An 18,769-nucleotide genomic window follows, 5' to 3' on the forward strand; every position below is an offset into this window, starting at 1 on the left:
TCCGCTATCGAATTCTACAGTGAGCGGGGCAACGCCATCGGGCTTGAGGAAGGGTTGGACAAGGCCAGCTCGACCCTTGCCTTTGCCCTCACCGCAGGTGGAAGGTCCTTCTCAAGGTCGGCTAACGGATTCGTCGGCGTTGCCCCTCGTTGATGCTGCCACCGGTGAGACAGGGGAAGAGATAGGAAGGCAAGCGGATAGCGGGGAGGTTGGCCAGCTGGTTCCTCACTGTCGTAAGCCGACGACGGGGAGGCGATGTCGGTGGCCGACGATGGTGAAGGGGTGGTCGGCGATGGTGAAGGGGCGGCCGACGGTGAAGGGGAGAAGTAGTTGAGATAGTGGATGGGGGAGGAAGGCAAGAAATTTTGATAATAAATTAAATTTAATTATAATAATATTTTTATTCTAATTTAATTAAAAGGTTTATGAGGGAATCTATGTCATTTCTGAGAAATATGATTGCTATGTAAACTGACTCGTCTAATTTTTCTCATGTCACACTAACAGAAAGATGATATTGACATAAAAAAATTTAGAGGGTCTCCGTAAAAACTAAGTATACTTCAGGATATGTAAGCGTAATTAATCTAAAAGAAAATTGTTGGTTCTCTTGGAGAACAGATCTTCAGAGTAAAGTGCACCAACTTCATGCATTTGGGACTGCATGCTTCGGTACACAAAATTATGAACATTTTCACTAACTAATTAGTTGTTGGTTTTTTAGTTTTAGCTGACTAATTAGATTAGGAAAAAGAACAAAGAAATCATTAAACAAACAAAAGAAAAAGTATAAAGGATTATTTAAGAAAAGGTACGGAGAAACGTTTTATTGATCGTCGAAATTATTGATCACAGGTTAACGATCGTCGAAATTATTGATCACGTGGATTACATGCTCTGATAATATCAAAGGTCCTCGCAATAAAAAAAAAACGTAGATAATCTTATATTTGTACTTCTCTGTCAATTGACTCTGATCTTTGCCAACTTGGGGAGATTTGGAGACTATAATACAATAATGATAAGTAGTGGCGGAGTTAAATATTTTATATAAATATTATAATTAATTTTACATTATTTATATCAAATGACTATTAAATTGCAACAAACAAATAGACATTAAAGTATGTATAAACACATAAAACCTATCAAAACACGCATACCGAAAATTAATTACAAGTCTCCAAGCCGAATCATCATATTTTAAAACATTTGTATGGCACGTTAAAAGTATGGAAAACATCATTCTTAATGTATATAATTAGGCAATCTTTCCTCCATTAATCTTTTCTCTTTTTTGTTAGGAGACAAGAGTTCATAGACTCAAGTTTCATATAAGCTAGAATCAGCACTAGGTCAAACCATCATGATAACCACCCAGAGTTACAGCAAGCCTAACAAGCGGGTTAGCCGTAGAGTTGTTGCAAGACTCATATAACAAACCCTCACCAAGTAAGTTCAGCAAGGGTATAGTTATGAACTATGTGCTCAATTGTCCACACAGTTTGTGCCGCCGTTCATCATATTGACTAAGGACTCAGAGTCACTGAAAATATAGTATCGCCCTATCGTATTCCTACTCTTTAGCTCTTTCAATTCTTTAAGAAGAGTGAGAACCTTGCCCATTAGGGTCATCGCTGTGCTCCTTCACAATGACATCCATCACAATTCGTTTGTTGTTTTTGGCTCAAATTCAGATTTCACTATTTTGCAGACTTGATATACCAGTGCGTTCGAACAGACCTTGGGGTGGTTCAAACACAGTTTCTAGACAGGGACTGGGTGATACAGGTGTTCGAACGGCCCAATCGCGTTCGAACGCGAATCTGAACCCGAGAGCAAACTTGATGCAGGCGTTCGAACACTAGTCTGCATATGCACTAGGTGCGTTCGAACGCGCCCCGTGGAAATCCCCAACTTGAGCCATCCCTATAAACCGAAATGTTGGATTTTAGAGTTTGGTGTGAGCATTTTGCAAGAGAGAAAAACTTGTAGGGGAAAACGACCATTGTTTAGAGTGGGATTAGAGTTGTAAACTCTTTGTATTTGGTGATTTGTATAGTGAATTGAAGATTATTCTGCCAGAGGACATAGGCTCATCACCGAACCACGTAAACCTTATCTCTCCCTTTTTTCTCTTTATGGTTTATATCTATTTGGTGTTCATATTCATTATTACCTTGGGTATTTGAAGTTTTCTACAACTAGCATCTTGTATTTTGAGTTCTCAAATTGATATTAGCTTTGCTAATATTTAGTTTGCCCCAAATTACTGCTATTCCATTTAGATTTATTTGAGGGTGAATAGTTTTGCTTCTGCTTCCCTCACCAATTTGGACATTTGGCACAACAAATTGGTATCAGAGCTTCAAGGTTTTAAACCTAGGCTTTGAATTTGGGGATAGCATTGATTTGCAAATATGTTGGGATCATCCAAATCAGGGAAACTTATTTCAAATGCAAAATTTGAAGTAGAGAAATATAATAGCACCAATAATTTTGGAATGTGGCAATGTGAATTGATGGACATCTTGTTCCAACAAGAATTGGGTATCACCTTGGAGGAGAAGCCCGAAGATATATCCGAGAGAGATTGGGAGAAAATGAACCAGCAAATTTGCAGCTCCATTCGGCTTCGTCTAGCAAAGGATCAAAAGTACTTTGTAATAAATGAGACCTCGACGAAGAGCTTGTAGAAGATATTGGAGGACAAGTTTATGACTAAGAGCACTGAGAATAAGCTCTATTTGAAGAAGTTTTTCCGATTTCAGTATAAAGTTGGAACACCTATGGACGAGTATTTGAATGCCTTCAACAAATTACTTGCGGATTTGCAAAATTTGGATGTGAAAATTTTGGATGAAGACAAAGCCTTGGTGTTATTGAATTCATTGTCCGATGTATATGATCATTTGACTACTATCTTACTGTATGAAAAAGAATATATTTGTTATGATGATATTGCAAATGCATTGATAAATAATTAATATCGCAAGATGGATAAGCAGGTTCATACAGACTATCCATCTGAAGTATTGACAGTGGGTGGTAGATCAAAAACTAGAAAGTTTAGCAAGCGGGGTAGATCATCCAGTAGAGACATTCCTACTAGAGATGGATGTTCATATTGTCACAACAAAGGGTATTGGAAAAAAGGATTGTCTGGGTTTGAATGGCAAGGATCAGTAGAAGGGAAAAATAAATGTGGCTGAACTTGAAGATGAGTTTGATAATTTGGATTTGGATATTACAATTAGTAGTTCATTTGTACCATGTCATACAGATGAGTGGATTTTGGATTTGGGTTGCACTTATCATATGTGTCCTCATCGAGATTAGTTTTGCACTTTTGAATAACTGAGCAATGGCATGGCTTTTATGGGTAATGATAATACCTATAAAATTGAAGGAATTTGTATAGTTCATTTGCAGTTGCATGATGGATCAGTGAGAGAGTTGACGGGGATACGATATGTCCCTCATTTGAAGAACAATCTCATCTCATTGAGCGCATTGGAATCCAAAGGCTTCACCATCACAATGAAAGATGGAATTTTGAAAACTACATTGGGAATTCAAGTTGTGATAAGAGACTTTAGAAAAATTAATTTATATTTTTTTGCAAGGCAAGACTGTGATAGGCAGACATGGTCATGAATCACAAAGCCCAAATTTAAATCAGAAGCATTTGCAGAATAACATAAGCAAAGTCTTTTCGCAGCAGGTGAAGAATGAAATCATTAGTGCTCCGCCAAAGTCTACCAAAGCAAGGAATTCAGATGTTGAAGACTCAAGTTTTCATAAGGTGGAGACCTCAACTCAAAAAACTTTGCAGAAAGGAAAATCAATTGCAGTTAGTAGACCAAGAAAAAAGACCCAGATGTTTGCACGGTGTACTAACAGAATGGCATATGCACCTTTGGTTGTTCATGACGACAGTGCAGTTGTGACTGGGGTCAAGGTCCAACATTGTTTGGACTTGACAAATTATTTACATATTTGACTCCTTGGCATTAGCATGCTGCTGATACGATCACGCCTCGGGCTATGGAGCTCTGATACGAAATTGATACGATCTCCCCTTAGGCTAAGGTTCGATCTCTTCCAATTTCTTGATCTGGACTAGATCTGGCATGAAAATTTGAAATAAGATCCCGAAATATTCCGATGTCGGATCGACGTGAAATTTTGATATGTTGTAGCCCCGGAAAAGAGCTTTCCAACAAATCAAGTTTCAGGGAATCGGAGTTGGGGATCTCAAGATATCATTCGTTTAGTGGATGAACATCAAGATGGTCTGTTTTGGATCCGTGGATGGAGGCACGAAATCCTAGATAATGGTGATTGGTGGAGGATCGGCGTTAATGGGGTGGCACCGGTGAAAAGGTGGTGGTGGAAGGGTTATGGATGATGGAAGGGTTAGGACAAGTGTTGGATAGATTGGAAGAAGGGGAGAAGAGACTAAAACATGAAAATTAAACACTAAAACATGAAATAAAAACACTCCTAAAGTGAATCCATGCTCGAGACGACGTCGGTGAAGTCCGAATCGTATCAGCTGCACTCACTTATTTACAACGAAATGCTCAGGTCTTCCGGGGTGACAACGATCAGTCGAGAACAGTAGTGCGTAAAGCGGTGCAACTCGCACGGGACTATGCCAAGCCAACTTGGTTGAAGATCAAGATGGCTAGGCCAACGAAGGAATGTAGATGGTTGGCCTCGGCCCCAGGTTGGATCAAGGTGAACTTGGATAGTGCCTTCTCGCCGGGCGACTACTAAGCGAGAGCTGGAGCCATGCTCAGGTCAGCAAAAGGCGCTCTCCTGAAAGTCGCCTGGGAGCTCTCGCCAGGAGACTCGGTGCTACTAGCCGAAAGCGGGGCCCTACGGCTCGAGTTGGCCTTGGTAAGGGGGCAAGGCTCGGTGGAGGTAGAGACAGACTCACTAGAGTTGGTGCAAATCATGAAGGCGGAGCTCGGCTGCCGGTGGAAAATTTGAATTCTAGTTGCTGAGTATAAATCCTTACTCAACTCTTTTCCAAACTATCGTCTTATCTATGTATTTAGAAAAGGCAACCGTGCGGCTAATTGGGCGGCCAAACGAGGTAAGACCTAGATGTCAAACTGTCTTGTTGGGTTCGGATGAACCCATTCACCCTGATTTTTGTAATTGCCTAAACTTTGAAGCTCTCAACCCCCCTTGGGTGTTAGGCCAGTTAAATCCAACTGATATTTTAAAAAGAAAAGGAAACGTTAAAAAATGTCTCATTCCCCAAATAATTTGAAAATTCTACCATGTCAGGTAGTAGAAATATCTAGTTGAATACAGCAGCTCTTTTTCTAAAAAATAAAAGTATTAAAAATATATTTAAAATAAGGAATAGTACTTACGATTACGATCTATAAAAAAAGCAAGAAAACATATAATAGATGATGTGACTTGTGAAATTATTATTTTTTATCACAAAAAAATAATATCCTTAAGCTCTAAGAGCCAATCATGCTTAGCGAACCAATTCGCACCACGTACAACCTTAAGAAGGATAGCGTTCGGGAGAGGGATGTGGTTTTGATACAGTCAAACATATTTTCTGCAATAAATTAGGACAGTTTTACAAATGTCCCGTTCCCTTGGATCTGGCAATATTCTTAATTTGAATAGTCTAGTTGAATAAAACAGCTCTTTTTCTATAAATAAAATAAAACGAATCGAACAAAGATCAAATCAAAAAAGAAAAAATAGAAAAGGTATAGTTGAAATTATTGAGCATGTGGGTACGTTTTATTGATCATTGATATTATTGATCATGTGGGCGACATGCTCCCACAGAGTCAATGGCTCTAGTAAAAACATAGATAATCTAATATGTATACTTATCGTCCAACAAATTAACTTTTATTCTCAATGTATACAGTTAATTAGGCAAGCATTCATCCATTAGTCTTGCATGAGAACCCATCAATTTTGCATCCAATCAGATATCAAGAAGAAATTAAAGTGTAATATCTTTCTGATCACTTTGAACGTAAGAAAAGATTCTCTATCACTAACCACACAAATAAGAGGCAAACAAAATGTAGTTTGAGATTTTTAAACTTTATACCAATATAACCACTACATTCTTTAAATATTAGGTCTTATTTATTTTGAGTTTAAAACTCCATCTAAATTAGTTCGAAAACTATTAAATTGGTTCAATAATTAAACATATTTATATATTTTTTTATTTAATTAAGTCTATACTCTTAAAAAAATAAAGACTAAAAATTGAAACTAACTAATCGAGTTCGGAGCTTAGTCTTAAACCAAACGTGGCCTTAAGAATTACCATTACATTCTTTAAAATATCATAATTGCTACTATTAGGAGTTTGTTTGTTTGTTTGTTATTATCTTTGTACGGATATCACGCTTCATATTAGGAATGGGTTAGTTTGTTATTGCCTTTCTACAGTTGTCATGCTTTAATTGATTAGTCTATTAGTTATTTGTTAGTTTAGCTTTCTATACATAGACTTGGATCAGCCTTGTAATAACTAAATTAATTGAATGAAGCTTCTTCATCATTTTGATCAATTCTCTCTGGCTCAATATGATTTTTTTTTTTAATAAGTGGCTCAATATGATATCAGAGCACTAGTGTGCATCCCTTTGTGATCTTCTTCTTCTTTAATTGTTCGATCGATTGTCTCATATTCTCTGCTTGCTTTTCTAGTTCGAGCTATGGTGATTGCTCAGTCTGTGAAAACCAAGCTAGGATTCTTAGATGGATCTATTCCTCAGCCGATAGGTAATGATCCTCTTCATAATTCATGGATCCATAATAACAATATTGTTGTATTTTGGATTCTTAATTCTGTATCCAAAGAGATATCAACTTCAATGATTCTTTTCCAACCTGCTAATGAAATTTGGACCGATCTTATGGAACCATTTCAGCAAAAAGATGGACCACATATTTCCAACTTAGAAGAAAGTTAATGAATCACACTCGCGGACAATTATCTGTTAATGCCCACTTTACTAAGCTCAAAATAATATGGGAAGAACTTAGCAATTATAGGCCAGTTTGTTCTTGTGGAAAGTGTTCTTGTGATGGAAATAAAAAGCTTGCAGATCACTATCATATAAATCATGTCATGCCTTTCTTGATAGGTTTGAACGATAATTTTGCTCAAGTTAGAGGCCAGCTGCTACTTATGGATCAAATTCCTCTAATTAACGAAGTCTTTGTTCTAGTTTCCCAAAAGGAACATAAACAAGCTACAGGTGCTTGTTTGTCCATTTCCAATTTTCCATCAATCCTATTTTTCATTCTTCAAGATATTGGATAGTTGATTCTGCTGCGACCAGTCATATTTGCTTCAATCAACATGCTTTTCATATCCGTGAAACCAGTCCAGAATGCATTTGTCATCTTACGTCATCAAACTAGAATTTCTGTACAATTTCTTGGTACTATGAGGCTTTCTTCTCAACTGGTTCATATCAGTTCTTTTATTTATTTATATATATATATATATATATATTCAGAAAGCGAATATGGATATATTTGATATCCGATCTACATCTGTGGTTATACTTAGTGGATGCGAATACAATTTTATGACCACATCAATACTGCTTATTATGAAAGATTTATTCTAATATCTAGAAAATAGATATATAATATGATCTTTAAGTTTCTTGGAGAAGAGGGAAGAGGGGGAGGAAGGAGATGTCGCGTCACGGACGCGAAGGGGACGCAAAGTAGTTGACTCCACACCTAGGGCACCTAATATCAACCCTATCCGCGAAACTCGAAGCCACACAAATTTGAAAAAAAATGAATCTATACCTATACTCGTTATTTACTAAAATTGCAAAGACAATGATAGAACACCACAACTCTCACAAACCTCGATCTTTATTACATCAAACTTTTAACTTATATATACGATATATAAATACTGCTACTACAAGCAATACTATATATATATAGCTTCGATCTTTATTACATCAAACTTTTAATTTATATATACGAGATATAGAGACCATTACTATGAGCAGTACTATATATATATATATATATATATATGGCCAACTAACTTATGAGTTATGAATTAAGGATAGAGCTCGATAATTGACCTAACTCCAAGAACTGGAATGATCTTATAATCACTGAATCCTGCCTCCCAAATTATTTTACGCCACTCTTTCTCGTTACGTTCAAAGCTTCCACATATCATCATCATCAATAAATCAAACAACAGCTCAACCTCGTTAGGCTTCTCTAAATCAACCACCATGTCTATTACGATCACTTTACCACCGGCTTCTCTTGCGGGAATTGCCTCTTTGCACCGCCGTAGTATCTTTACACACTTCTCGTCATCCCAATCATGAAGGATCCACTGCAATTAGTACACATACGAAAGTAAACGGTTTAGACTTTTAGATCAACAATTCAAAGATTTTGCATTCAAATTAATTGCTACCCTGAAATATGTATGTGCATACCGTATTATTACAAATATATGTAAACTTATACATATAATTGTTACTAAATAATTGACATATATAAATGAACGTAGATTGCACATGAAAAATACAATCCGGAAACTTTAGAAAAGTTGTGCTAGGTGTCAGCTTGAGTTGGTTCCTTTTAACTTTCTAAATTATGATTGCTATCTATAGGGGTGAAAACGGATCGGATATGGATATTGGACGGATAGCAAAATTTAAAACCATATCCTAACTAAACGAATACGGATAATTTTCGGATAAAAGATCGGATCTTAAACGGATATTGATTGAATTTAAAATAATTATAATATTTTATTTAAATATAATTAACACAAAATTATTAAGAGTTTTATAACAAATAATTTTTTTGTATATCAAATATATAAAAATTAGAGAAATTAATCTCTATAAATAATATATAACGTATTATTAGTAATAATATTAGTATTTAGTATTTAAATAAGCAAACTAAAAACAATAAATCATTTAAAAAAATATGCGGGTAAACGGATATCCGATATCCGTATCCGAATCCGAAAAATATATCCGACCCGTATCCGAATCCGTATCCTAATTTTTTTCAAAAATTCTATCCGTTTCCGAATCCGTATCCGAATTTTTTTTAAAAATTTATATCCGTTTCCGTTTCCGAATCCGAATCGGATAGAAATTTTTTATCCGAATTCGATCCTAGTCAGATCGGATAGCGGGTCGGGTCGGAGTTACTCGGACCGGTTATCACCCTAGCTATCTATCAAAAGAAGGGAAAGAATAGAAGAGATGATGCGACTTGTGAGGTAATTAACACGTACGACCTTAAGAAAGACAGCATCGGCGGGAGGGATGCGGTCGAACATATTTCCTGCAACAAACTCGACGACGCCATCGGCCGCTATATTCCCGACAACATGAGGCAGGTCCAACACAGAGCACCGAATTTCGAACGCCTCGGCGATGGCTCTCGTGGCGGCGCCGATTCCTCCGCCGACGTCCACCAGCGACGTCACACCCTGGAAAACATCGCCATGCTCCTTCACCACGACATCCATCACGAACCGTCCATCCGACGCCATCGCGTCGTTGAAGATCCGATTTAGCTTGCCGTCGCGGCCGGCCATGTCCCAGAATCCCCACCCGTTCACCATCTGGAACGGCGTGCGCTCGCAGCTTCTAAACCAAGAGCTCATGGAGTACGATGGGTCTACTATGTAAGGGTCGAGCACTGCGAGCACAAACGGCGATAAGCTCGAGTTATTGTTGTCGTTCACTAGGAGATAAGAGAGAGGTGTGAGGAGGTACACGTCCTCCTCCTCCTCCTTCTCAGCGTCGCCGGATCCCCGGCTTCTTCGCGTGGCGAAGAAGCCTGAGTGGGTTAACATGCGCATGAGTCGACGTAGGTGAGGAGATCTCGAGGGTGGAAGCGAGAGAGCGGCGAGGAGCTCGGGGTGGGCGATGGATCCACCATGGTTGTGAATGGCGTCAGGAATGCCGAGCTCGACGGCGCATTTGAGAGACATGGATTTGAGGTAGAGGAAGATGTGGTTCCATAGCTGCTCCTGAGCTTGGAGGAGATCATGGCTCTCAAAATTCTTGGCTTTAGTCATGAGCTCCATCTCAGTGATTGACTATTCTTAGCTTGCGGTTTCCTTTGTAAGTTTGGTGTTAATTATATAGACATACAGTCATATAGAGAGACAGGCGAGTGGGCCCCTTCCCCTCCTCCCTCTTTTATTTCTAACTGTGAAATGTATGCTAAAGGTCAGTGTCTAATCATGTAAGCTTTTCTATTCTTACGGTTAGTGAGATTTTTAAATAGAATTATCTCGAACAATGTGCTTTATGATTAATCTATCTATCAGTAAAATTCGCATTAAACACCTTATTATTTTTTTCAACTATTTCTTATTTATACACTGTATTTTCAATATTTGTGGTTTCAACTATACATTTTACTTGAAAAAAAATATCTCTAGGTTAGGTTAAAACTAAAATCATTTGATAAGATGTAATAAAAATAGAGTATTTCATCCACTATAAACTATTCTTTTCTAAAATATCTACGATTAGATTACATCTTCTTCATCACTCAAAATCTTAGGACAATAAATTACATCTTCTTCGTCGCTGAAAATCTTACAGCAAGAGAGAACAATTTGAATCATACCAATAATTAGAATTAAGTAAGAAAACTACAAAACTCATAAAAATACAAATGTTCAATAACAATAAATTACATAATAAAACTATATTATATAATTAGAAATCATCTATAGATTATCGGACTTCAGAAGATATGAATCAATTATCAAATTTTTAGAATTATTTATTTGTCTCCGAGTTAAGAGTATTCATCTTTCTAATCTCTTAACTATTATTTTTGAGAAATATTTAGGTATTATGGGAGGTAATAGTGATTATGAAAAGTGCCTTCAAAAATTTAAATGGAGTAGTATCTCTCTCACTCCTTATTCTCCTCGTTTTTTTTTTACTATAATAGACAATTATTTTACATAATTCTTAGTTCTTTTAACATAATTCACAATTAATTTTACATAATTTATTTTTTTTTTCTTCCTTTGAAATTTGTAAATATAATTATGGAAGGAAAAGCTAATTTGTATGGGAAAATAAAAAAACGAGATTAAGGGGCAAAAACAAAAACTAACTGTATTTTTTATGCAAATTCTCTTATTTATTACCACTAGATTTAAATAATAAAATTATAAAATAGTTTTCCTAAAGTTGCCATGTTTATTTTTTTATATTTATTCTTCATAGAAAATTCGTCAGATAGTAGATAAATTAGCCCCCCCCCCCCTAATAATTCTTTTCCTACGCCATCATGGACAGGGTTCCGTACGATGAAGTGGCTGGCAAGAGGGAGATTACAAGTAGCACCTATATTTTTACAATATTACAAATAAAATCCTCTGCTTTTATAATTTACAGATTTTACCCTTACTCTAAAAATTTATGCTCAGATTTGCTTCTAAATCGTTTTAAATGCTTAATTTGATTCTATGAGTAAGTTAACTGGATACTCCGTTAGATTGACCATCAAAAGATGAGGTATCACTTACTGGTTTTCTTTTTCTAACAAATATGAGGCTCTATTTATAAATTAAAAATGAGTTCTGTTTAGAATTTAGTCGAAACGTAAGTTGTTATTTATATTTTTCTCTTATAAGAATTATTATACATCTAATTTTTGTAGGTTAGTGTTTATATCCGACCAAAAAATAATAATAATCGAATGGTAGCGTCAAGACATGCTTAATTGCACTGAAGACAAGAGGAAGAGTACTGGAGCAAGCTTCCAATGCAGCACGCGATTGACATCAATAAAGCTCGATTCTTGCGCTTTCTTCTTCATTACATTATGAAAATAATAAAGTAAAAGATATGTTTATATGAGTTTTTAATCTAATTTTCACATATGTTTATTAATTATCTATAGACTTTAATAATTATATTATAAATTCTTTTATATATTCAGAAAGCGAATACGAATATATTCGATATCCAATCTATAATTTTCACCCTATTGCTATCATCATATGGATACCTCTCAACAGTCACAACTGTGATCACATCAATATTCTTTAATGCAGCAGATTTATTGAATCTTTAGGCAGTGATACGACTCGTAACTTGGTTCAATAACTTCTTTTTTTATATTTAATTAAGTTTATTTTTTAAAAAATTAAAACTAAAAAATGACACCAATTAATTAAGTTTAAAACTTAGCCTCAAATCAAACAAGGCTTACAGTTATAGAAATAAAAGAAGAATATCGAACCCACCAAAACTAAGCAATTATTAGGGATAAAGCTCGATAATTAACGTAGGTCTAAGAATGAGCATGAACTTTTAATCTCTAGATCTTGTTTCCATGAGTATTTTTTTCGCCACTCTTTCTCACACTTTCAAGGCTCCAAGTTACCACCACCACCATCAAGTAAAACAACTGCTATATTTGAGTCTGAGTCAAAACCGATCACCTTGTCTATTAGGATCACTTTACTACTTGCTTTATTGGTAGGAATCGTCCTTGCACCGTCGTAGTATCTTTATGCACTCTTCGTCACCTTGGTAGTGAAGGTTACACTGCAATCCATATATATCGATATTAATGCTTTAGGATGGAGTTGTAAATTAATGAGCCCGAAGGCTAGATATAGGCTGAACAAATGGCCAACTCTCTTTAGATACAAAGGCACTTAGGCTCCACCGAGCTTTTAGCTGTCTAGTCTAGGCTTTAAGCCATATGTATCGCCGAACAATTGCTTCGAATCAAACGCCACTGAGATCTACTCCAAGTCTTTGCGTTGTCAAGTTGTTCTTCCAAACTAATCACACTACTGAGCTATCAACCGAATTGAGTTGAGCCACCAAACCACCAACCGCTAAATAATTTTTCCACAATATTATTTGGGGTTACAGTTGAACCTATAACCTCTTTGGTCATGAACAAGGTACCCACAAACTCTACTAGAGTTGGTTAGTAAAATTCTTAATTTATTACCCCCAACTCTTCTTCTTCTGCTTCCTACAGAAATAATAGATCTACTCCAACAACAATGGATCCTTTTCCTCCTCAACCTCCAGTAGTAATGGATCTGCCCCAACTTCGCCGAATTCGAATCCGAGCTCATCCATGAATGGAGGAGGCAGTCAGAGTTGCTCTTGCCCAGTATCTCTCCCATGGCCAGGCTCCCTTAGGGTACGAGATGGAGGATAATGCGAACTACCTCCTCCCTCCCATGGCCGAGCTTGGAGTAGAACTCGTTGAATCCGCCAAATCTCCTCCACCTCAACCCCCATGACGCCTAGAACCCAATCGAGCTCAGCCTCAAAGAAGCCTTCTTCCATCTCTAACCCATCCCGCTCACCTGCATGCTATTATCACTGATGGCTACGGTATCTTCACCGCCACCCTCGTCAAGCTATGCAGCGAGTTCTACTCTAAGCTCTTGGAGATCCCTAGAGCTCGGCCCATTTGGGTCTACTCCAAATTAGTCCAATCCTCTATGCTGGCATCGAATTGTTGGCTATCTCTCTCTTGAGACAAATCTTAGGTGGTGATTTCAAAGAACCCAATTTGTGGCTACTTGGAATTGCTAAAGATTTTATCTTACAATTGAAATTGGCTTTTGGATGAAATGTTGGTGCTCACAAGTCATTGAATAATGGTGCTACTGCTTGAGGAATGAAAGAAAAGGTTTTAAATGGAGGTGGGAGGTTAGAAAGATTGTAGAATGGTGGGATGCAATAGAAATTTGAAGAAGATGGTGGGGATTGAGATTTGGATCAACTTCTATCGTAGAAGTGGAAAGAGTTTTATGTGACAATCTAAAACTATTTTCATCTCTCATATAAGCTCTCACGAGTTAGCATATGACTTGCACATGCATATGAGGATATTCTCATCACACTATCGTTATGTGACCATCACATGACAACTTATAAGTGAAAATATATAATAGAATCTTATCAGAATGCTTCAAATGAGGTATTTTTAATAGTTCACAGGGTCATTGTGTATTAAAAAAATTTATGGGATCATTGTGAAAATGAGTAATAGTTTATAGGGTAAAAAGAGGATTATCCTATTTTTTTGACAATCAGGGTACTTAGTAACATACCATTAGCTCTCCTGAAAGCTAGCAAGTAACTACACTGCAGAAAAAATTCATGCGCCCACGATCGTAGATAATCCACTTAAATAGGTCAAACTGAACACTTGTACATCTTTCGTCTTGGGAGAGTGCTAGGGCGGGGTAGCAACTATTCTCCGCTTTGAGAATGACATTCTCATTACAGCTACATGAGAACCTCTTCTTGGTGCGCCTGCTTTACTAACAGAGGTGTCAGCTATCTGCTTAGGCTCGAGACTTGTTAGATCGGGCTGTAGACTCTGTCTCGAGTCTAATTCTGAGGAGCTAATGAGCATCATGTGTAAGAGCGTATGTTCTTAGCCAATTAGGAATATTATTTTAGAGTGTTTTATCTTTCTCACTTTTTTTTTTTCAAAATTAGAATTTTTATTTATGTTTTTCAGAAATATTATCAATCTACCGACTAAGCAGTGGGTCAAGTAGAAGAGACTCTCGATCTTTTATTTTGATTCAAGGCAACTCAGTCCGGTATGAATTATGTAATATGCTTGATTTTGACTCTACCGAAAGTTTAGGCAAAACTAGTACTAGGGAATTACAAATCTTTTACCACAACGAAATTGTTTAGAAGAAAACACAAGGAAAGCCACGGCAAAATTGTCTCTAGTGATCCTTAAAATAGTTGAAACTAAGAAATTAATATAGGGAGGACTTTTTCGGCCAAGTGGATCGCATGGTTTCTGGAGTTCTGGACCTGCATAATAAATAATATATGTGAGTAGGTGAGTTACGAACTTATTCATCATATTAGTTGACTTTTAGTCCAAGGAAGGTGTATATATAATTAGAAAAATCACTATATGAGATACCAGTTTTATTCAATACAAATTATTTATTTTGAGATGCAAAAAAAGTCACCTCTTTCGTAGTACATAGTAGATAGATATAATAGTAGATATAATAACCATCTTTCTGATTCAAGGGTGGTGCAGATGTTAATACCTCATTCTCAAGCTACAGGTGCTTGATTGTCCATTTCCAATTTTCCATCAATCCTATTTTTCATTCTTCAAGATATTGGATAGTTGATTCTGCTGCGACCCGTCATGTTTGCTTCAATCAACATGTTTTTCATATCCGTGAAACCAGTTCAGAATGCATTTGTCACCTTACGTCATCAAAGTAGAAATTTTTGTACATTTTCTTGGTACTATGAGACTTTTTCTCAAATGTTTCATATTAGTTCTTTTATATATATATATATTAAGTTTTTCGTGTTGGTAATTATGTACAAAATATTCTAAATATTTTTATACATGTACACGAGCAATTATGCAAAGTTTTGAAAGCATTTAGATTGAAGAATTGCAAGATTAAAGGAAAAATATTTTTGCGTTCGAACGCGTTCTCGAGAAAACGCATTCAAGCCGTTCGAACGACTTCGAGCCATTCGAACACATGTACAAGCATTCTTATATATAGAGAATATTTTTTCGTCGTTCAAACGCAGTCAAGGGTCATTCGAAACGTATTATGCATACGTTCACATCACGTTCACACATATAAAGGAGTGTAGTTGCGCGTTCGAACTCAACCAATGAAAATCAAGTCATCGTGTTCGAACGCACTTTGGCCCGTTCGAACGCATTTGAGAGCAAGTCAGCCTATTCGAACGCACTCAGGCCGCGTTCGAACGCACCTGCATAATATACAAATTTTGGACTTTCGTGAGTTCTGATATGACTTAGATTTGACTCTATCTTAGTTACATATATAAACATTGTGATATCCTAACTCTAGGGTGGTTGGTGAAGGCAATTAAAAGAGAGTTCTTGAGGCTACATCGTTTCTTCTACCAACAAGGTCCGTCATTTTTACAACGCATTAAAATTTCATCTTAAAGGTCATCTAGACGAAGAATCAATCTCAAAGGCTACTGAGGTTGGATATCAATCATGAGAAGCGATGAATCGTGGGTTCTAGAGAGCAAGACTAAGAGGAACAAAATCGTGGGGATCGACGGGTTATTTTGTGAGTTAGTCTTATAATTGTTACTATTTTAGTGATTAGTTTTGATCCGAGTTTGGATCCAAGGTTTTTTTCTATTTGGATTTTTTCACGTTAAAATTTTAGTGTTCATCTTTGATTTTGTTTTTTAATATTTATTTCGTTTTTACTTAAGCAAAAGGATGATATTATTGCCTAAGGTTTAGATACATACGTGTGTTTAAGTATTTTTTCAATATATATTAAGAAAGCAAATATAGATATATTTGATATCCAATCTACATCTATGGTTATACTTAGTGGATGCAAATACAATTTTATCACCACATAATACTCCTTATTATGAAAGATTTATTCTAATCTCTAGGAAATAGATATATAATATGATCTTTAAGTTTCTTGGAGAAGAGGGAACAGGGAGAGCAAGGAAATGCTACATCACAGATGGATTTGTATTCTTGACAAGTAGGAATGAGGAACGGGACGCGAGAGGGGGGAGCAGAGTTGTTGACTCCACACCAAGGGCACCTAATCTCAACCCATGCGCGAATTTTGAAGCAAAAAAAAATGAATCTTGACCCATACTTGTTACTTACCAAAATTGCAAAGACAGCGCTGGGGGAGGGGGAGCAGAGTCATTGACTCTACACTCAGAGCACCTAATCTCAACCCATGCGCAAATTTTGAAGCCCAAAAAAAAAAACCAAATCTTGACCCATACTCGTTACTTACCAAAATTGCAAAGACAATGATATGAACACCACAACTCTCACAAACGTCGATCTTTATTACATCAAATTTTTAACTTATATATACGATACATAAAGACTGCTATTATAAGCAATATTATATATATATATATATATATATGACCCACAAACTGATTAGTTATGAATCAAGGATAGAGCTCAATAATTGACCTAACTCCAAGAGCCGGTATGATCTTGTAATCACTGAATCCTACCTCCCAAAATATTTTACCCCATTTTTCCTCATTACGTTCAAGGCTCCCATTCAGCATCATCATCAATAAGTCAAACAACAGCTCTGTCTCTTTAGACTTTGTCTCCAAGTCAAAACCAACCACCATGTCTATTATGATCACTTTACCACCCGCTTCTCTTGTGGGAATTGCCTCCTTGCACCGCCGTAATATCTTTACGCACTCCTCGTCATCCCAATCATGAAGGATCCACTGTAATTAGTCCACATAAAGAAACTAACAATTTAGACTTTTAGATCAACCGTTCAAATATTTTGAATTCAAATTTACCGCTACCTGAAATATATATGTGCATACCGTATTATTACAAATATATGTAAATTTACACATAGAATTGTTACTAAATAATAGACATATATAAGTGAACGTAGATCGCACATGAAATATATTCTGTGGAAAACATTAGAAAAGTTGTGCTTGCGTTTGCTTGAGTTGGCTCGTTATTAACCTTCTAAATTTTGATGGCTATCTATCAAAAGAAGGAAAGGAAAGAATAGGAGAGATGATGTGACTTGTGAGGTAATTAACACGTACAACCTTAAGAAGGACAGCATCGGCGGGAGGGATGCGGTCGAACATATTTCCTGCAACAAACTCGACGACGCCATCGGCCGCTATATTCCCGACAACATGAGGCAGGTCCAACACAGAGCACCGAATTTCGAACGCCTCGGCGATGGCTCTCGCGGCGGCGCCGATTCCTCCGCCTACGTCCACCAGCGACGTCACACCCTGGAAAACATCGCCATGCTCCTTCACCACGACATCCATCACGAACCGTCCATCCGACGCCATCCCGTCGTTGAAGATCCGATTTAGCTTGCCGTCGCGGCCGGCCATGTCCCAGAATCCCCACCCGTTCACCATCTGGAACGGCGTGCGCTCGCAGCTTCTAAACCAAGAGCTCATGGAGGACGATGGGTCTACTAAGTAAGGGTCGAGCATCGCGAGCACAAACGGCGATAAGCTCAAGCTATTGTTGTCGTTCACTAGGAGATAAGAGAGAGGTGTGAGGAGGTACACGTCCTCCTCCTCCTCCTCGTCGCCGGATCCCGGGCTTCTTCGCGTGGCGAAGAAGCCTGAGTGGGTTAACATGCGCATGAGTCGACGTAGGTGAGGAGATCTCGAAGGTGGTAGGGAGAGAGCGGAGAGGAGCTCGGGGTGGGCGATGGATCCACCATGGTTGTAAATGGCGTCAGGAATGCCGAGCTCGACGGCGCATTTGAGAGACATGGATTTGAGGTAGAGGAAGATGTGGTTCCATAGCTGCTCCTGAGCTTGGAGGAGATCATGGCTCTCAAAATTCTTGGCTTTAGTCATGAGCTCCATCTCAGTGATTGACTACTCTTAGTTTGCAGTTTCCTTTGTAAGTTTGGTGTTAATTATATAGTCATATAGAGAGACAGGCGAGTGGGCCCCTTCCCCTCCCTCTTTTATTTCTAAATGTGAAATGTATGCTAAAGGTTACTGAGATTTTCAAATAGAATTATCTCGAATTATGTGCTTTATGATTAATTTATCTATTAGTAAAATTCGTATTAAACACCTTATTATTTTTTATTACCTATTTCTGATTTATACACTGTATTTTTTATTACCTATTTCTGAACTATACATTATACGTATCTCTCTCACTC

At 37.2% G+C, this 18,769-nt stretch overlaps 2 protein-coding genes across 2 annotated transcripts; both read right to left on the reverse strand.

Annotated features, from left to right (window-relative positions):
• Window positions 1-7,887: 7,887 nt before the first annotated feature.
• On the reverse strand, window positions 7,888-10,210 carry LOC140770358 (trans-resveratrol di-O-methyltransferase-like). Its single transcript, XM_073111511.1, has 2 exons — window positions 9,320-10,210; window positions 7,888-8,392 (listed from the first exon to the last, which is right to left on the reverse strand). The coding sequence occupies exons 1-2, from the start codon at window positions 10,115-10,117 to the stop codon at window positions 8,102-8,104; spliced, it is 1,089 nt and encodes a 362-aa protein (XP_072967612.1). The 5' UTR covers window positions 10,118-10,210; the 3' UTR covers window positions 7,888-8,101.
• Window positions 10,211-16,905: 6,695 nt separating this feature from the next.
• On the reverse strand, window positions 16,906-18,470 carry LOC140770879 (trans-resveratrol di-O-methyltransferase-like). Its single transcript, XM_073112199.1, has 2 exons — window positions 17,670-18,470; window positions 16,906-17,324 (listed from the first exon to the last, which is right to left on the reverse strand). Exons 1-2 carry the CDS (start codon window positions 18,459-18,461, stop codon window positions 17,025-17,027), a joined length of 1,092 nt encoding a protein of 363 aa, XP_072968300.1. The 5' UTR covers window positions 18,462-18,470; the 3' UTR covers window positions 16,906-17,024.
• Window positions 18,471-18,769: the final 299 nt, after the last annotated feature.

This window comes from Typha angustifolia, chromosome 11 (genome assembly GCF_048772165.1).
Source record: "Typha angustifolia cultivar Huaian chromosome 11, ASM4877216v1, whole genome shotgun sequence".
In the NCBI taxonomy this organism is placed as follows: Eukaryota; Viridiplantae; Streptophyta; class Magnoliopsida; order Poales; family Typhaceae; genus Typha; species Typha angustifolia.